This window comes from Marmota flaviventris, chromosome 7, assembly GCF_047511675.1.
Source record: "Marmota flaviventris isolate mMarFla1 chromosome 7, mMarFla1.hap1, whole genome shotgun sequence".
Lineage (NCBI taxonomy): Eukaryota > Metazoa > Chordata > Mammalia > Rodentia > Sciuridae > Marmota > Marmota flaviventris.
The window spans coordinates 4,348,954-4,369,392 of NC_092504.1; the positions used below are offsets into that span (position 1 = coordinate 4,348,954).

General features: G+C 61.5%; 1 protein-coding gene across 1 annotated transcript in view; it reads right to left on the minus strand.

The window, feature by feature from the left end:
• Window positions 1–20,439, minus strand: part of Sorcs2 (sortilin related VPS10 domain containing receptor 2) — a 347,236-nt gene that overhangs the window by 130,961 nt on the left and 195,836 nt on the right. The window contains exon 3 of the mRNA XM_071614778.1: window positions 6,339–6,438. Within this exon, the coding sequence (XP_071470879.1) occupies window positions 6,339–6,438 (100 nt within the window). The remainder of the gene's footprint in view (window positions 1–6,338; window positions 6,439–20,439) is intronic.

Genomic DNA, 20,439 nt, shown 5'->3' on the forward strand with positions numbered 1-20,439 from the left:
CTTGGCCCTGGAGGGAGATGGGCCTTGCTGATTGGAAGGAGCCCATTTAGCCCAGCTGCAGGTCCCGCCCCCCACAGGGCTCCACTCTCTGGTTCGCCCCCCACCTGGCAGGGCTCCTGGCCTCCAGGAGATCAGACTTCAGAGGACCTGGCTCCTCCTCGAGGAGCAAGCCATGGGGGAGGCTAGGGGACAACAGGGGCGTCCCAGGGACCTGGCTTGGCTCTCAGAGATCAGGGTGCACTTGGAGCCTGCCCATCCCTGATCCCCTCCACACAGCAGGGTCCATGCCAGACCCCTGCCTCCTTTTTTGTGATGAGGCTAAGCAGAGGACTCGGGCTGGAGGGGAAAGAGGCCGAGGAGGCCTTTTAGGGCCAGGTGCCCTTGGGGAGCCCCGTCTGGAGATCAGGAGCAGCAGTGAACTCTATGGGCCCCAGGGTGTGGGGTGGGGGACTCAAGCGCCACCCAGGGCCCCTTGTTGAGGAAGCTGTCCCCTCCCTACCCCTGCTGCCCCTGCCTGCTTCTGGTCTAGGACAGCTTCCCAAAATGTGGCCTTTGAACTCTGAATCCCTCCTGAGGCCAAGGGGAGGGGAGCTACATCCCAGATGGCCCTGACCCCGCTGCTCAGAGAGAATGGCCAACCACTCGGAGGAGAGATGGCCGCCTCGGCACTCCTCAGCGGGGCCAACCAGGAGCCCTGGACACCCCACAAGCCCCTACCCATGAGACGGGCCTGCTCAGGGCTCCCCAGTGCACTGTTGTCCTGCGGAAGCCTGGGACCACCCTGCACCGCGCCTGGAGAGCGTCACCAAGTGTGGCCTCCATAGCTAGTGCAGCAGCTCTAGCTGCAGCCTGAGCACTACCGGGTGGCCAAACGCCAACTGCAGAATGGAAACCAGCGAGGCCTGCTCCCCTCCCAGACCAGAGAACGGCACCCACGCCAGCCCCGCCTGGGTCAGTGGAGCAGGCTCCACGAGGGTGTGACCAGGGGCCCCTCCAAGTGGTTTCTGGTGTTGCGGACAGCCCAAGGTCCTGGGGTCTGTCCAGTGAGGCACTGCCTGTGCAAGGCTTCATGCAGGGTGCCCCACAGGAACCCAGACACAGGCGCTGGGTGCCAGCCCACAACAGCCCACGCCAGGTGTATGCACTTGTCTCCTCAATGTCTGAGTTCAATGTGCATCAAACTCATTTCCCGTTTACCAGGACTCGGTGGGTCCTCCAGGGGCTGGAGAGGATGAGTTGTTTCTCAGGCACACAGCCCAGGGTGCTGCCCAGACAGGTCCAGAGGAAGACACACAGGGGCAGTGTGGTCACTACTGCAGGTCACACACATGGGCTTGGGCTCTTAGAGTTCCTCATGGTAGGTTTCCTGGCTCCCGTCGGCACTTGGTCTAGCCACCAGGGCCAGACGCTGCACTAGATCACACGTTGTCCCCTCTGATCCCCAGCACAACCTGACATGGGCAATGGAGTGAATCCCATTCCACACCCAGGACTCAGGCTCAGAGCCCCCCTTGGCTGTTCTCCCCCGTCCCTCAGGCCTTCCTGGTGGCTGGGCTCTGGACAGGGAAATGCCAATCGAACGCTTGGGAAGAAGGATCCCACAGCAGGACCTTCTGGCCACATGTGCACTGAGGCCGCCGAGGAGAATCAAGACCAGCCGCTGCTGAGGACGCTCCCACAGGCTCCCTGGAGAGGTCCTGGGCTCTCAAGGCCTCACTCAGGGTTGGGGTGACCCCAGGCTGCAGCTCCAGCCTGGACCTGGACCTGGGCTGCTCTGGGTGCCCTCCGAGTCAGAGCAGAGGGCCTGGGGCCGCAGGGACCACAGAGCCTGGGCTGCTCTGGCTGTTGGCGAGGAAGAAAAGGAAGCCTGTGGGGTCAAGAGGTCAGCTGTTTTCCGGGACAGGAGCCCCCCCACCAGAGAAGGGTGGGGCCACCGACCAGGGAGACGCGGTTGCTGGAGAACAGTTGGCCAATTCGCAGGATAGGGCAGGTCCAAGGGGAGAAGGGAGAGTGCAGGAGGGGAAGGGAAGTGATCCCCTAAACAGAGGCGGCAGGCGGAGCCTTCCTAACAGGTGGACACAAAAGAGCCCCGGAGGCCAGGGAGGCCAGGCGCCTGTTCCCCACAGTGAAGCCTGCGGCACAGGCAGACCTGGCGCAGGCTGAGGAACAGAGGAGGGGCCCGCGGAGCAGGGGACACCACGCCGCCTGAATGTGGGACAGCAGGGGCTCGCGGGCAGCTCCTGGCCTGTGCCTTTCCCTCAGGGTACGTGACACTTGGCAGCAGCTCCATCCCAGGCAGTGCCCTCACCCCCCTGTGCCTTGGTGGCTGCCCTGGGGCTGCAGTGGAATCGCGCTCTCAGCCCAGGGCTGACGCACCAACTGCTAGCACTGTGGGAGGGGACGGCCGGGCCCCCGGGGTCCTGGGTCACTCCGTGACAACAGCACAGGCCCTGGCTGGGACGCCAAGGCCAAGAGCTCGGACAAGACTGCAGGTAAGACTGAAATAAAAGGGAATTCATTTCCTAAGACAGGTTGCAAAGTGGTCTCCTAAGAAGCTGTAAAGTGAGGCTCTGCCTGTAATTGCTGCTAAATGGACTCCTAATAGTCCTCGCATTTGCCTGCAGATCCATCGTTACCCAACAACACGGGAGGTGGACGCGGATGGCACAGGCCCAGGCAGGCGCCCTGCAGGGAACGGCCCTTCTGGCGGGGGGGGTTACCTTTGGCCCCTTTTCTTATTCTCCCCACTCAGTAGAGGTTCTATCAGATGGGTCTGGGCCCCTGACCTTCACGCTTTCCAGAAGGTCATACTGTCCACCCAGCTTACCCCTATTTCCAGTCAGTCCTCAGCCTGCCCCTGTGGGCTACAAACTGGACCCTGCTGCAGTCCAGCATGCGCCAGGCCCTCTACCGCGTCTGCCAAGGGGGTGGGGGCAGTGCGGAGAGGGAGATTGAAGACCCCGCTCGCCTTCTGCAGAGGAGGTGATCGAGGTGGGGTCAGAACAGTCAGATTCCCAGCGGCTGCTCTGCCCACAGGCGCCCAGATGTTGGAGCTGGGAGGAGCTTGGAGAACCGTCAGCTCCGACGGGGAAACTGAGGCCAGAGCAGACTCGAGCGGCACAGCTGGCACAGCTCTGCAGGCCACAGGCTGACCTGGCATGTGGTCAGGTCACTCTCAGTGGATGCCAGTTTCCAACCCCGTACCCTGGCCGGGCTGGGTGGCTCACATGGACGGAGGACGCCCCACTGGCTGCCTGTAACTTGGCTGCTGGGAAGCCCAGTGATCCCAGAGTGTGCCAAGGGTGCCCAGGTCTGGCAGACCTGGGTTCAAATCCTTACTCTAGACCAATCACAGTGCGTCAATAAATGCCTTTCTCTACCTGCCAGTTGGGTGATCAGGGGCAATGTCCCAGCTTCCTGAGCGTCCTCGTCCAGGCAACCCTGAGTCACACCCCACCACTGTGGCCCAGACCTGGCACACTAGGAACGGTCACCAGGGGGTGGCTGAAGGAATCAGGAGACCACGAGTGAGTCCATCAACCAGTGCAGTGATGAAGGGCGTTTTAGTTTATGTTACACTGAAACTCCTGCAGGAAGGGCCTCTGCTGTCCTCTGCCCTCCCACTGCCCCGCGTCCCTGAGCTCTGGTGAATCCTGGGGAATGGGCACCACTGAGCTGCAGAGTCTCCACTGAGCTGCCCACAGGCTGCACCCCACCTTTGGATGTTTGCCTGGCCCAGTCCCCCGTGTCTTCCTCGACCTTAATGGTTTCAAATTCATTTTCCCCGTGATGTGACTGTGGTTTTTCTGCCTCTACATGCATTTAAAACCCCCACTCCCACCCCTGCAAGCCCCAGTTGCAGGCAGAACTCTGGGAGCACAGCCTCACAGCACCAAGCAGATGGAGTCCTCCCATTATCCGTGGAGTTATTTTCCAAGACCCTCAGTGGATGCCTGAGCCCTCAGAAGTACCAAGCCCTATGCAAACTGTTTTTTCCATATGTACAACTCTATGGTAACCATTCAGCTGTAAAGGAAGCACTTTACAGCTTCTACTGGGCAAAGCTGAGCTGCCAGCATCCTGGGCTTTGGGGCCATAATTAATAAAATAAGGGTCATTTGAACACCAGCACTGCAGCACCATGACAGGCAATCTGATAACTGGGGCAACCCCCAAGGGACTAACGGGCGGGTAGCATATACAGTGTGGACACATGCACTGCACCCCTCCAGCGCTGGCTGCGCCCCCTGCTGGACACAGGGCCTCATCAGATGCAGCCTTCCACCCCCAGCAAAGTCGCCAGGAGAAAAGTCCAGTCACCCTGGCTCTGAGGAGTGTCCAGTGACCTCTCAGGCACTGCTGGCCAGGAGGTCTTGTTTGCTTTAAAAAATGCATCCTGTGGCCATTTTCCTGCCCCCAAGTCACCTGCAGAAGGAGCCAGTCCTCCAGGGAGCCCTGCCCCCAGGCCGACGGTGGCCCATCAGCCCTGCTCACCGTGAGCACCGTCCCATTAACTTTCTGGCCACCTACCTTACGGGTCAGGGAACCAGCCGTGTCCCCAGGCTGCTCCACACAGGAGCAGGTCTGTTACCTCGCTGGCCCCAGCCAGCCTCCCCGTGAGCCCTTCTCTAACCACCGGCTCAGAGATTGTCTTGGTTCCCTCACTGCCACCATCGTCTCTGCCCTCCTCATTTCCAAACATAGCACAGCCTGTGCGACTGGTCCTGAGCCACCGTCCCTTCCCAGGCACCCGTGGACCATCCTGGCTGGTGATCAGATGGCCAGTCTCCTCTTGTGGGGATGTGTGTGGACAGGACAGCAGCCCCAGCAAAGGTCACCAGGACCAGGGTGGCTGAACAGACAAGGACTGCAGGGAGCTCCCAGGATGGGGACGTGGCCCACTGCCAGCTGGAGTCTGGGGGTACGCAGCACGAGCCCCCAAAGGCCTTCCTTGGCCTCCCACTCAGATCGCAGCAGCCCCAGTTTGACAGCAGAGATGGACCCTGCCCCTTCCAGGTGCTCAGCTCTCCTGCAGGCAGAGGCCTCGGGGCCACTCTGGGCCTGGAAGAGCCCCCCTGAGGGGCAGACTCAGAGGCTGAGGTGAGGGGCCTCCCGACCCTGTGACTGCGCGAGACCCACCTCCCCACCTCAACTCACTGCCCTGGAAAATGGGATGGTAACACCTGCTTCCTCGGGTCCTTGTGGGTGGAGTATGAAGCCCCCGGTGTCCAGGAAGGGGCCAGGGCCACTAACACCCCAGAGAGGCACCCAGGGCAAGGCCCGGAGCCCTGCAGCGCCCTCCGCCCCACATCCCTGCTCCTTGTCAGGAAGCTTCACGGCAGCGCAGGCGGAGAGAGAGCTCGGGCAAGAGGGCTCTCCAGAGAGCAGGGTGTGTCCTGTAGAACCGCACTGCCACCACCTGGAGCCCGCAGCCACCTCTGCTGCTCTCTGACCTCCGTTAACCGCCCTCACCTGGGGCCTTCGGCCTCTACAGAACCCGCCCATTCCTCTGAGCCCCCTGTGTCTGCCTCCATGAGGCCCACAGAACACATGGTGCCCTTGGTGGCACCACCAGCCAGTCCACAAGACCCCTTCCTCGTTGGGACAGGCCCTGAGCCCCCTCAAGCAGCCGTGGGAGCCTAGGCGCAGGCCTGATGCTGAGCACTTGTGGGGCTCCAGGTGTCTGGTCCTAGATTCTCTGGGCAGGTGGTGGGTTGCACCCCATTTCCTGATGAGGAAACTGAGGCACAGAAAGGTGAGCTGGGACTCGAACGCTGCTCTGTCCCAGGCCCCTCCCAGAACCTCGAGCCGCTGCTTTGGGTGGAGTCAGCATGCGGGTGCCGGGGGCTCCCCCGATCCCCAGTGGGCCAAGACGCAGCCACATGTTTGCAGAGGCTCTCCTCATGGAAGCCGGCGAGTAGATGACCTCTGAATGACAAGCGTTCCCCTCTGCCACCAGCCAGAGAGCAGAGCCAGGAAGCTCACCAACCAAACAGCGCTTAAAACCGAGATGAGACCACCTGGGCCCTGGACTCACAGCAACCCTTCAGAGCCACCAACACGCCTCCAGGACGCCCTGCCAAGCAGCCGACCTCAGCTACCAACCTCCCCAGTGCCTCCTGGGTGCGCCTGCAGGGCGGGGGGAAGGTCAATGTGCCCAGACAGTCCTCCTGCAGTCTGGCCGGTGGCTGGATATTCTTGGCAAGGGATGAAGGCGGAACTGGGAAGGGCGACCAGCGAGGGCCAGGGGGCAGACAGCTCTCATTCTCCCCTGTCCAGAGGCAGGAGACACCAGTGGCACGGGCCTCCTGGGCTTCGGCCACAGGGCCAGCACGTACCTTTCTCTTGTTGGTGGGGCAAATGTAGAAGTTGTCAATGACGGTGGTAACGCCAGGCTGGAGGGTGAGCTTGGTGTAGGACGTCCCGAAATCCGAAGACCTGGGGGGACAGGGGACAGCCGTCAGCACCTACCCTCCAGGTGTGGCCTTTATCAACCCATAGCATATCCAGCTCCAGCCGCGTGCCAGCTCAGGTGGGAAGACACAGTGCCACCCTCCCGACCCTTGCAGGAGCAGGGTGTCCCCCACTGGGTTCCCTCGGGACAGAAGACTTGCTCATATGAATCCCAGGTCTGGAGCTAGGGTTAGAAATCCCAAAGCCCAGGCTGCCTCCTCCTCCTGGGGGTGCCTGAGATGCTCTGGCCCTTGTGGGTCTTCTACCTCTTCGATGCCTTGCAGAACCCTGACAGACGATGTCAGCATGTCCATCTCACAGATGACCAAAGGAGTCCAAGAGGGGACATTCTCTGCCTGACAGAGTCAGACACAAACCCACCTGATGCCGGCCGGGGTTCTGCTTGCTGCAGGGACCGTCTGCCACTGTCCGAGGCTCCACTGTGGCCCCCTGCCCATCTGTTTCCCTCTTGGGACCCTGAGCTCCTGCAGGAGCCCCCTCCGTCCCCACCCCACCTGGAACCCAGGGCAGCTCTGCACTGCGGCTGGTGGCACAGCAAAGCCTGGGAGTCTCCTGCCAGGGGCAAGCCCTCCCACCCCAGGGCTGCCCTCCTCAGCTATGGTGTGGACGGAGCAGGAGGAATGTCCCACAGAAGCCACCAAGACCAGCTCCGATGTTGTTCAGGAGCCACCAAATGAAACTCATGCAATCAGTACTGTTGAAGCTCAAGGTCCCAGAGGCTCTGAAACCAGGGCCTCTCATGATCACCCTTGAAAGTAGGCTGGAATCGCACAACGTGCTGGGCACGTGGGTTGGGTGGGCTGGGCATGGCGGCTTGGGTGGGCTCCAGCTCCATCAGAGCTCCTGCCTCAGACCCCAGCCTGCCGGGGCCGACTCCACCCTGGCTACCTCACTGCCAGCAGTGCCCCTGGGCGCCCGCAGCTGCAGAAGGCCAGCATCTCCCCTCCTGTCCCTGGGTCTCCCAGGAGCCTGCAGCCACTTTGGCATGAACCCCCCACCCCACCCCACCCCCACCCCCGCAGATGTTCAACTTCCTTCCCACAATGACTCTTGGCGTGTCTGCATGCACACATTCCCTCCCTCCTCAAGTGAAACCCAGGGTCCAGGAAGATGGGCCCTGTTTATTCCCTCTGGGCTTGGTGACCTGGTAGCCACATGTCCCAGAGGTTGTATCTTTCATAGGCCTCGGGGTCACAGGGTTGAGGAGCCCCCACCGTACCCCAGCCTTCTGGCTCCCAGGGTTTCCCAGTAGGGGAAATTCCTCAGGTCACTCGGGGTCTGGATGCCCATCTGGCCTCTGGCTGGTCCTGCCCTCCCCAGTGATGACCTGGCTGCAGAGAACAAAGACACACCCACCCATGGAGGTGGAGCTGGGAGCATTTACTCTCAAAACCTCAGAGAATTGATTTCCTTTGAAAAGAGGGAGCAAGAGGCCCATTAGCAGAAGATCGATCCAGAGACCCAGGAAATTCCAGAGCCCCTGCAGAAACAAATAGCTGTGTTTATGAGCTCCATGCAGCCGAGCCTCCTCTGGGCGCAGGCCCCTCCCGCTCCCAGCTTTCCCAGACAAGCCTATTGATTCTGCCCAGCCCCCCACCAGGACCACCACCTCAGCCCAGATCTGGCTGCCCAGGATCCAGCCTGCCTCCCCGTGCCCAGGAGGGCCAGAGAAGTCTGCTCACAGCTGCTGCTCCAGGGCACCTTCCCGCTCAGCTCAGGTGGCCAGCGGCAGGGAGCCAGAGTCACAGGCCCCGCTGCCCTGGAACCTCCCTCCTGGTGGGGCAGAGGGGGGTGGGCAGATGCCAAATGGAGCGGCAGAACACAGCAGCCTGGGTGCTCTAGGCCTGGAAAGGGGTGGGGGCCGGCTGGGTGGGGCTGCGGGTCCTGTCTCAGAGACAGAGTGGCATTGAGCTGACTTTGGATAAGGCGACCTGAGGGCAGAGGCCTGAGGAGGAAGGGAGAGGCTGTGCGTGGCTGGGGACGGGCACATGTCCTGGGCCACCCACCTGGAACATGTCAACGTGCCCGCATTGAAGACAGGGCCTTGGAGGAAGCAATCAGGTTCAGAGGTGGCCAGAGTGGGCCAGAATGGGCCCTCAGTCCAACGTGACCAGTGCCATAGAGGAAGGAAACCAAGACCAACAGAGATGCAAGGGCGAAGCCCACCAGAAGGAGCCAGCCCATGACCCCCCCCACCCCGTCTCAGGCTGCTGACTCAGCACCTTGAAAAAAATCCCAGCTGTTGAAGCCACAGGTTTGTGGCACTGTGTCATGGCAGCCGCAGGGATGAACGCAGCATTCCAGAGACACAGACAGAGGCAGAGGTGGGAGGGGACAGCCTCAGTGCGCCACAGTGAGCCGTGTTGCTGACGTCCAGAAGGCCAGGAGATGCTAGGGCACGTGCAACTCTGGGGGCCCAGGCTGTCCTCAGCCCCCAGCAGAACCCACACCTGATCCATCCTGATCTCCCTGACCCCTCACGGGCGCCTCCACTTCCACCCTGCCTGTCCCCCTCCTGGGCAGGAGTGCACCCTGCAGCCCAGTTCTACCAGGAGAGGCCTGAGACAGTCCTGTGGCCGCTGGAGCGACTCGGGACAAGGTGGATCTATCGACGTGCCGTTCTGGAGGTCACCAGTCTGAAACAGGCCCCGTGGAGGTCTAACGAGGCACTGGCACATACTAGAAGATCCAGGGGAAGACTTTCCACCCTCAGAGGCCTCCTGTGACCCTCAGCTCCAGGTCCCTGCCTCTGTCCTCAGAGCCTGCTTCTCCCTCCCTGCTCGACTACATATCGCCCACTTCCACATGCAGACTCTCCCTGGTCCCTCCTGTGATCGCACAGGGTGCACGTGAATGGTCTGGGATCCTCTCCCCTCCTCACCGTGCTAATTCCATCTGCAGAGTCCCCATTGCTTTCTATGAAAGGGAACATGTCACAGGTCCAGGAATGGGATGTGGAGGCCTCTGGGAGGGGAGGGCTTCCTCCTGGGAGTGAGGAAAGTGCGGGAGCCGTCAGCCACGTGTGGCAGCCCAGGGCTGGGGGACACTAAGAGGGATGGCAGGGCCTGAGGCTGAAGGGCTGGGCAGGGGAGGGGCCGGAGTCGTCCCCAGGGCCACCAAGAGGGCTGGTCCACAGTACAGCACCACTGGCCCCGTGGCATCCCCAGCTCTCAGAACATGGAGTTTATCCAGATTGGAGCACGCGGCCAGGTACACACTGATTTCAAGACTTGGTATTAAAAGAAGAACGTTCACTATGGTTGTTACATGGATTATGTATTGCCATGGTAATATGCTGATTTACACAGTTAATGAAACGCCGCTGCCCCAGCTCCACACCCTCAGCCTCCCTGCCGCCCACTGCCCACGACAGAGGACCCGCATGGCTTGTGATCCACACGGGCCACACCGCATGCCGGGCCGCACCCTTGGTGTTGTGCAAACGTGTCAGGACAGGCTACAGAACCCCGCAGAGCAGTGTGCATGCGCTCAGGAGGTGCCCTGCCCGGTTGGTATGACTTGCTGGACAAGGTGCTGGGCTAGGCTGGGGGAGGAGAGGGAGGGACCTGGGGACCTGGAGGATGGTGATGCTGCTCAGCAGGTGCCACCAGGGAGAAGGTGACGGGATGGGTTGGAGCCAAGTGCTGGCATCCAGAGGCCCGAGGCAGAGCCAGCCTCCAACACAGAGCCAAGGTGAGAGCAGCCACCAGCTTGTGCCCACCTCCCCAGCCCTGGTCTGCCCCTCTCCCATGGCACGGAGGACCTGGGCTGGTCCTGTTCCCACTGCCCCAGGGGCCTGGGCTGCCCACACAGATGCCCACACACTGGGGGTTGGGACCAGGAGTCTCTGAGGTCCCCACCAATGTAAAAGGCCATGACCACTGTCCTTAATTTGCAGGCCCCACAAGGGCTCCGGCCACCTGACCCAGCCCTCAGAATCCCTAGCAAAAGCTCCCGGGTGTCCAGTTCCTCCTGAGGCTGGCCACTGAGAGCCTGGCCGCAGGGTGTTCTCCTGGGGCAACTCGAGGGTTTCCGTCACCTCCTTATTTCCTCCGCCACCTGCTTCTCAAGCGAATAGATAGTCAGCAGGGACCACACCTGTATGAGGAAGAGTCGCTCCACAGCACCGGCCGGAAAGCGAGCGGCAGCGGGCGTGGCCTCTGCGCTCCCTGCAGGGCCTGGAGGAGGCCGGCAATCGCCTGCTTTGGGGGACGAGCCCTGCGGGTCAGGGTGCTGGGGACACAGCTGGGTCCTGAGGGTGGATGGCTTGTCCCTCCCAGGAGCACATTAGCTCTAGGGCAGCAGCCTTCAGGAAGCCCTTGTCCCCAGGATTGGGACCGCGAGGCGGTGGTGATGGGGGGCAGACGCGGTTCCCTCGGGTGCTCCAGGGACACGTGGTGGCACAGAGGCTGAGAGAGGCAGGCGGTGATCAGAAGAGGAGATTGGACAGTGCCCAGCGTCATGTCCTCCAGGAGAGGAGGATGGCTGGTGCTGCTCAAGTGACCATGACCTCAAACTGCAAAGCTCCTTCTTCAGAGAACATTAAAGAACAAAACCAGAACCCAGTCAAACAAAACCCCTTGACTGTCCCCGGGTGTGGGTTTCGAGGCTGAGTCAGCGCAGGGCCAGCCTGCGAGGGACCTCCCCAGGAGAGGGCACGGAGCCCGGGGCGCACGGAGCCCAGGCAGCAGCCTAGGTCCCCGAGGCCGCCACATAGTAGCACACGGGGCTTCCAGCTACAGAGACGTTCCCTCCCAGCTCTGGGGGCAGAAGTCTGAGCCCAGGTGCCTGAGGGCCGCATCCCTCCTCCAGCTCCTGGTGGCTCTGGGTGTCCTCGGCTGGTGGTGGCTCACCTGCAGACCCCTCCTGTCTCCACTCTGAACCTGGGCCCAGCCTCTGTCCAGAACCACCTCATCCCATCCTGAGCCGATGGCATCGCCGGGACCCTGTGTCACTGAGGCCACATGCTGAGGTCCTGACTTCAGTCAGCTCACTGGAGGCAGCTGCTTCATGGAGCCTGAGAGACGGCGTCCACACCAGTCCTGTGACAGCTCCCATGTGGCAAGGGGAAATGGGGACAGGCAGGCAGACAGGGGAGAAAGGGACGCACAGCCCAGGTCAGGGTCCCCTGCCTGACTCCCAGAAAGGGCCCAAGGCTGATGGTAAAAAACACAAGAAAGACTCAGAGGCAGGAGGGAGGGACTCCCTGCTTGTGGGGACCTCTAAGGGACCTGGGTAAGATGAAGGCGCCCAGGTGAGCAGAAGGTGCCCAGGTGACATGGCTGGGGTAGGTGCCCAGCTTTGGGCAGTGTTGCTCTGGAGAGAAGGAGCCAGCTGGGGAACTTGTGGAGACAGTGAGGGCCGCTGTGACCCTGGTGAGCAGGACGGGCCTCCCTCCTCAAGCCCTCCTTCATGCTGGCCAGGATGGGCCGGGCACCAGGGTGGAAGCTGGATGCAGGTGGGTACAAGGGAGTGGTGCTGCAAGTAGGTACCAGCTGCCAGCCAGGCATGGACACTGAGACTGAAGGTCAGCAGCTGCTGGTGTGATGGGGGCACTGTGCCCCTGCTCAGCCCCTGTCCCAGCTCCAGGTGGGCCAGGGGGAGGGGGGAGGGGCGCCTGGCGGGATGGCACTGGAGCTGCACCCCTCTGACTGCTGGGACTGCCTCTTGGTGACCCCAGATCCCGGCAAGGAAAGGGAGTGACATTTACTGCCTTTGGCAAGTCCAGGAAATAGAGGGTGACCTGCCTCAGCACCAGCCATCCTCCTCTCCTGGAGGACAAGATCCTCTGACAAAGCCCAAGCCCAATGCTGTTTCCCCCCAAAGCCCATACAGATCACCAGGTCAGGGTGAGGACAGTGGTCACCATGATTATCCAGGCTATGCACATAGCTGGCACTCAGTAAATGCTTGCTGGATTCCTTTGGAAGTTCTCTGGGTGCCAGACCTGGAGGCTGTGTGACTTCAGGCTGGTAGGTTGTCCTCTCTGGGCTACAGTTTTCCACTGGAAAGGTAGGGGTTGGGTTTAATTATGCCCAAACAATAGCCCTGGTGCTCAGTGGATCTAATTCCCAAGGAAGGCCAAGTGGAAAGGGCAGCGACAGGGGAGGAAGCAGGGAAGGAGTGGCAGGACACCACCATCCTGCCACCATCCTGCCAGTGACCATGTGCCTCCCTCCCCTGAGCCTGGGCTCCCGACACCCCCCAGCTCTCAGCAACCACACGGCCTCCAGGTCCTTGTCCAGCATCCTGCCGTCCAAGCACCATCACCTCGTCTCCATCCATTCAAATCAAAATAAAGAACCAGGGTCTAAAGAGGGGCAGATGGAAACGCGGGAGGCAGGCGCCCTCAGAAAATTGCTCTTTGCAAATCGGCTGCCTAATTGCTGAGTGTTTATGCATACTCACTTGTAAAAATGATTTAATTAAGCCATTTTCATATTCTGTAATTATTTCATTGGCGGGGACCCACACTCAGCCCCACCTCCTTCTGACCCACTCTCTCCCGCCGACTTGGGCAGCCACAGTGTGGAGGGGGCACCCACCGCGTGAACCGCCGGCTGGCTCGAGATGCACCTGTGGGCGGGGCCTGACGCGCCCTGGTACCTGAGTGCCACACTCGCTCCTTGCAAAGCCCTGTGTGGACGCGCCGCCCTCTGGAAGGGAGAGCCAAGACCTGCACACTCCCCATGGGAGACTGAGGCACACGGGGAAGGGGGCTTGTCCAGGGGATGGGACCTGGGGGAGCTCAGGCTTGGATGAGTTCCCTGAGCGGAGGGGACGTGCTCTGGAGATGTCTCCCCAGCAGAATCTACTTGAGCTTTGGCCACATGCCAGGTGGACAGCAAGTGCACAGTGTGACCAGAGGAGCACGGGCCATCTGGACACCACACAGGACCTAGCAGCTCTGCAGAATCCACAAAGGGGGGCTCTGTCCACTGCCTGCTTCCCACTAAACCCTTCGGGATCAGCAAGGAACAAGGAATCACAGGGACACAGGCCACTGCAAGGGCAGCGAAGTCATTCAGGAACATTCCTAAGTTCTTGATATTCTGAGTATAAAATGGGAAGCTTGGCCCCAGCTAGGTGGGCAGAGGGGAAGAAACCGGCCCACCCTCCAGCAGGCATGGCTTCGGGGAGGCAGGGATGGAGGCCAAGCGAGTCCCCGGGAGATGCTCCTGCGCTTACAATGGGTCATGTCCTTTTAGCCCACCGCAAGGTCAAAGATCCTAGATCCCAGGGACGTGCACATGCCTCGCCTCTGGAGCGGCCAGTGCACCTGCCTACCTCCAGCCCGCCTGGACACTCCCGTCAGCCTGCAGTGGGCAAGAGCATCCAACATGCAGCCTTCCGTGGGCCTCCAGCTCTGTGGGGGAGTCCCTGTCCCTGGAAGTGTCTGGGTCACCCTCCTGGCTCCCGTGCCACTCCCCTGGGCACAGTGGCTGTCCAACCTGCAGCGGATGTCCCTGCTCTCAGAGCAGTTCTTGCAAACCCTCTGCCTGGCACATTTCCCAGGGCCAAGGTGGTGGCTGAGCCACCTCCCAGCCCCACGCCAGCCACGCAGGAGGAGCCAGAGCCTGCCAGGCCGGGGCGTCACGGGCAGCAGGTGAGGAGAGGAGACGTCAATTACCTTGGCAGCTCTCGAAAGCTGCAGGCAGGAGGCCACTGCCATATTGACACCATGACACGGCTCCATGAGAAGCCGTCCTGGAATGGGCTGGATGGGCCTTGACTGTGGGATAACTTGGGAAATGACATCTGATAAGGATGGAGCTGCTGGCTAGGCGGAGGCAAGTCCCTGGCAGTCCCAACGTGGCGCAGGGGGCAGGGGCTGGACAGAGCTGGCGCTTTCCCCCTAGTTTGGTGGGAAAGGAGGACTGCAGTGATGCCCGGTGATCCTGCTGCCCACTGTGCATCACTCCGACCCCCTGTCTCCCGGAGAGCTGGCCTACCTGGGAGGGTTCCAGGCCCTTCTAATGCCCCGTACCAGATAGGAAGCACCCAAATAGGACAAGACGAGTAATAAACCCGATAAAACTAGCTGGACGCTCTGCAGACCAGGTGAGATGGCTCTAAAGAGGCCCCTGGTCCCTGTCCTTGTGGAAGGGTGGGCTAATCCCAGCAGGAACAGAGTGGGGAGGGCTGAGGGGCCTGGGGGGAGGGAGGGAGAAGGCCCAGGCGGAAAGCCTTGGCATGGAAGCTGAGCGCGGTCAAGCTTCCCGACCCCTGGGATCCACCTCCAGAAAACTCTAGAAAGTCAGTAAGACACTTGCATAAAACTTCCTTCCTGACAGGCAGACACCGTAGATTCTTCTTGGAATCATTCGAAAACATCAGAGCAAGAACAACTGCCAACAGCCCCGGCCACCCGAGAGCAGCCCCCTCAGCTGGGCAGGCCACCCTCTCTCTGCCCACGTGGCCTGCTGCTGCCCTCCGACCCCAGGAGTCACCCTTCTAACAAACGTCAAGTGACGCGAGGTGGCGTGCGTCTTGGGGATCCGCTTTGTGCCCCGCGTTGCTATGCCGAGCGACCCCCCTCCGTGGAGACATTTCCCTGACTCCAGCATGTCCAGCCGCCCGTCCTGTGGCCCAGGTGGAGTCGGAGCCAGCTCTCAGTGGGACGCTCCAAGCTGCCATCTGGTGATTTTCCATGTTCCCAAGATCCAAGGAAGCCTTCCAGCGCCGTACTGTTATAATGACGTCCTCATGAATGCTTAGGGGTCCTGGAACAAACCCACTGTGCTTCCCTACGCCCGTTCCTGGATGACAGGAGCGGAGGCTCTAGATCGGTGTTTAAGTGACCGCTGACCAGCTTCAGGCCCTCTGAAGCAGCCCAAATGACAGACCAAGGGCTTTTAAAAAATTTTTTTAAGTTGTCAGTGGACCTTTATTTTATTTATTGATACATGGTGCTGAGAATCGAACCCAGTGCCTCACACATGCCAGGCAAGCGCTCTGCCACCGAGCCCCAGCCCAGCCCCAGCCCAGACCAAGTGCTTTTAAAGAAGAGGAAAAGGCGTGTGGGGCACCACGGAGGTGGTTGGGACCGTTTAAAGGGACTCCTGCCTGGAAACGTTGAGAAGAATTGAGGAAAGCTAAAAATTAAATTAGGAAATAAGGTGTCCTCAACACCACCAATTCCCCAGCTCAGGAAAGGTCACAGAGAGGCTCTGGGTTGAGCAATGGGGGACCCCTGGTCCAAAGGCCCTAATGGCCAAGGTTCTTGGGACCCACCAGACACAGGGAGAGTCAATGACGACGTGGCCGACTGCATGAGGACCTCTGGTGTCCTCCTCGACACTGGCCATCAGGGCTTTGAACAGAAAGCACTGCAGGTGCCAGGCCACGGCCAGCTTAAGCCACCCAACACTCCAAGGGGGACTGGAGTCATGCCCCATCTTCCAGGGAGGACGGCACAGGTGGGGACCTGAGAGTGGCCGCCGCAGTCAGCTCCTGAGCTGTGAGCTTCACCAAAACTGTGACCCCCACTCCTGGCCAGCAGCAGCTCCCCGAGGGGCTTGGTGAGGGGCCAGCCTGCACCTGCAGACACGGATGGAAGGGGCTTCCTCGGGCAGTGCCACCACCCAGGGAACTGCCACTCACCGCTTCCCCTGCACAGCTCAGCCATGGCCGGAGGCGAGCATGGCCCGGTTCCCTCACAGGGGCAAGATGTGTCCCCAAGCACTCCCTCCCCATGCTCCCTGACCTCTGCACAGCCCTAGGCCTCCAGCACCAGCCACACACACAGGCCATGCATCCCACAGAGGACAGCCATGCGGACGGTAGCACAGTCACAAGCCTGTGCCACATGCCACAGTGCCAGCTCGAGGCCGGGGTTCCTCTGTCCCTTCACCTACACTAGTTCCCTCCCCGCATATCCTGCGAGCCATCCCCTGAGCAGCCCGCAGCAGGTCCTTGGCCCCTGTGGATAGAGCTGGATCCCTGGCACAGGCCAGGTGGACGCCCCACGGAGGTGCACAGGAGTGCAGTGGCCCGATGGCTCTAGAGCAGAGCCAGGCTCCCCTGGGAGGGTGACCATGGGCCAGCAGGGCAGAGCCAGGGCAGGTGGGAAGGCCAGCAGGTGCCTACCACCCCTTGCCCAGGCAGGGCTCTGCCCACCTCTGCAGGCCCTGGGGCCCCTGCGCCCCACCCACCTAGTGCCCAGGGCTGCATGTGGGCAGTCCCTGCTCCTGGCCCAGCCCCCACATGAAGCGAGCACTGGGAAACGCTGGGGACAACAGCTTGTGACTGTGCGCGCGTCAGCGCAGGCCAAATCCTTCCCCTGTGGAATGCCCCTTGTATGCAGCTCCCGTCGCCTCCGAGGGGGGAAGCTGATACCCCATGAGTTCTCAGCACCCAGATCCCACTGCAAAAGCCGAGGGTCCCTGGAGACCGCTGGGCCTCTGCCACACCCCTCCCAATGAATGAGAAGACAGGCCCAGAGAAGCAAGGTCACATGCTGAAGGTCACACAGCAGCTGGCGGCCAAGTGGGCACCTTGACTGAGGTCTCCTGACGCTAAAGTCAAGCCTCCTTCCTCCCAGCTCCCCGGGCAGCCAGGCAGATGGCCACGGAGTGGAGGTGGACATCATTCCACTCTCATCTACGGTCAAGAAAGAAACAGAACCCTCCCCCTGCAGGCCCGGAAGCTGACCAGGTGAGCGTCCATGCCAACGGGAGTCGGCAGGACAGACGGGCATCTGGGCATCCTCTACTCAACCTGCAGACGGGGAAGCTCCTGCCCTGCGTGGCTGGCCCCACTGCGCCCTCCAACAGGCCCCGGGGCTCACGCTGGGGCCTGGGTGGTGGCTCTGAGACCAGGGGCCGAGCAGGGCAAGCCCCAGGGAGGCCACTTCTCCCTGGAGCCAGTCTCCTGCTGGACAGCTCCAGGGTGAACAGCAGGGTCCAGGGGAGGGCTCTGCACTGTGGACCACATCGCACTCTCACGGAGGTGGTGTGGCAAGAGGCGGTGGCCCTGAGCTGGCCCCTGCACTCCCTGGGCCTCAGGTGGCCCTCACCTTCTCCCGTGGCCCTCAGGAGGACTAAATGAAAGGGCCCCAGGACGAGGCCTGGCCGAGGTGGCCAGTCCCCTTCCTCATCTGCCCGCCCTCCCAGGAGCAGGCAGGGCTAACACAGCAGCTCTGGGCTGTCTAAACCCTGCACACTCCAAAGAAAAGGTTGGCCCTTGCTGGCTCCTGGGGGGTGACTTCTGAGTCCTGGAATGTCCTGCCTGAGTGGCTTTGTTTGCTGAGACCCTGGGCCATGGGCACAGTCTATGCTGCCATTGTGATTCACAGAGGGTCTCAGGCCACCTAGTATCAGCTTGACTTCTGCAGGGGCAGAAGGTCAGCCCCAGGGCAGGCTGCCAAGCCCACACTGATATCCGGATGCCAATGCCTCATCAGTGCCACCACAGGCTGCTACCAGGGACTAAACACTGCTGCTGTATGACCCAGGACATGTGACCTGCATACAGGGACACACCCCAGGGCCTTTGCACCTGCGGGCCCTTTTCTCAGCTACCCCCACAGAAAGAACTCTGAACTGCAGGCTCTGCTCCGGGGAAGCGTCCTGGGCCTCTGGCTGTCCCCACACCAGGACTGCAGTTACACTGCTTGACTTTTGTCCACAGCTCCTGCTGCTGCCCAATGCCACAAGGCCATTCTGCTCTGTTATCGTCTCTCTCCGTCTGGGACATCAGGTCCCAGGACAGAAGGTTGCCATCTGCTTCCCACCACCCAGGACGCGGCAGCAACACCCCCACCCTCAGGACGTGTTGCTGACAGCTCCCTTGGGGTCTGGTGTCAGGTGTGCCCTGCTCCCTTGGCCCCAGGATGCCCACTTGTGCCTGCACCACTTACAGGAGTCTCCTCCTCTCTCACAGCTGCCCTGACACCAGACAGGTGCCCATGATATGGCCCACCAGGTCCCCAGGGGCCCCCACTCCATGTCACAGACACAGCTGTGCCCGCTGCTTGGGGCCGGCACCAGCCCACCTCTGTGCCCCTGCTCCCCGTCCAGGCAGCCTGCAGAAGTCTGCAGAAAAGACGGAGCGATGCCCACATGACTTCCTAAGGGCAACAGATGAAGGGAAAATGTGTGGAGCGGCTGCAGCCCCACCTCCTGCCGGCCCCCGCTGGGCCTTCCCGCCTCCGCCCCAGCGCCCTAATAACTTAATGCGCTGCTCTCTCCAGCGAGCACACCGAGGGCCCTGGAAACCGGCAGAACATGTTTCTCCGATTCTTAAGAACCCATGTGAGAGTTCAATAACGACGATGCCTTCAAGCGCTGAGAATTATGAGCGAGGCCGTCCCCTTCCCGGAGAGGCCTCGTCATCGAGCAGCACCCGATTGACTGCCCAGCCGTCCCGTGCCCTCCCCCCTGGGCTGCACACCCTGGGCTTTGAGAAGGGGGCAGGGCAGGAGGTGCCTCGGAGATGCCACCCTCTAGGTGCACAGGAGACGTCTGGTGCGTGACCGAGCAGGCCTCTCGGATGTGCTCACGGTGGCCACACTCTCACGTCCGCTCACGCTCAGGGCCTGTGGCCGAGTGGACTCCGGGCCCTGCTCCTGCCCCTCTGTTCTGAAGTCACACTTCACCACTCGCTGTCCTTCCCAGAAGCACAGGGCACCCCTGCTGCCCACCTATAGCTCAGAGGTGAGGCGTGTCCTGGGCAGGACAGTGCCACCTCCCGGAGCCGAGGGAGAGGGTCGGTGGGGACTGGGCCCAGGGCACCCTCAGCCCCCTCTCCACTGCCCCGGGGAGGTCTTTTCCTGAGGAAGAGTCGCAACCAGAGACGGGCCAGGGGTTTCTGCACCAGCACTCGGGAGGGCGGGTCGTAGACCAGGGATGCTCAGCCGTGGGGACAACAGGCTGCGCCGGAGGGACCCCCATCCTTCCCGCAGGGCCTTTGCTGTCACTGCTGAGCCAGCTCTCTGGAAACCCACACCCAGACCCACCCCGCTGCTCTGCCTCGCCAGCACGCGCTCTGGCTGCCTTGACGCCCCCAGATTCTGCCTGGGCCCATGACACTGTCACTGTGTCCTTTCTCCCTCTGCTGGGACTCTGAGGGTCCTCATGGACGTGGCTCTGTGCCCCTTGGTCTCTCTCAGTGTGACTATGCTTTTCCATGGGAGCATTCCTGCCCTCGTTTGGCCCCTGCTACCCCTAGGTCATCTCAGGAGCAGGCGTCCCACATTAAGGAGGCTGGGGACCTTGTGTGGCCTTCTCTCCTCCGCCATAGAGCCCTGTCCTGGTCCCGCCCTCCTGGTGGGGAAGCAGTCCTTAGCTCTCCTGCTCCAGGGAGCTGAGTCTCTGGGTGACAATCTCCAGAGGGAACAGGAGAGTCAGGTGGGGTGGGGCTTCCTGCAGAGTGGCCCAAGGTGTCCCTCGGGAAGGTGACCTGAAGCTAGGTCAGGAGTGCAGTAAGAAGTGGTCAGCTAGCAGGCACTGGGGTGGGAAGACGGCCCCGTGCAAAGGCCCTGAAGTGGGACTCCGCACCCAGGCTGCATTTCCTGGTCACGTTGTTGACAGAACAGGGCACCTTGCCCGTGCCTGCCAGATTCTGTGGTGGAGACGTGGTCAGGGAGCCAGGCACACTGCAGGTCAGCCTCAGCAGCCCGACAGCTGGGTGAGGTACACCCTCACCTGACAGCCAAGTGGCAGGGCACAGCGCCGGGGAGGTCAGCCAGGAGGTCAGCCAGGAGGGCACCACCTGACAGCAGTGGACAGCTGGAGAGGGCAGAGCGCCATCTTGCCCTGGGACCTCGAGCAGGACTCTCCCTGGACAGGACACCATGTCACTCAGCAGAGGGAGGCTCGGCCCCTCACCCAGTCCCCCACCTCACAGGGAGGGACATCTCTGCGTCCACCTCAGTGTCTGTGTGGGACTGAGACATGGAGATGCCTCTGGAATAAGCAGGGGCCGGCGAGAAGCCCCTTCACGGACAGCTCCACCCCGCCGGCC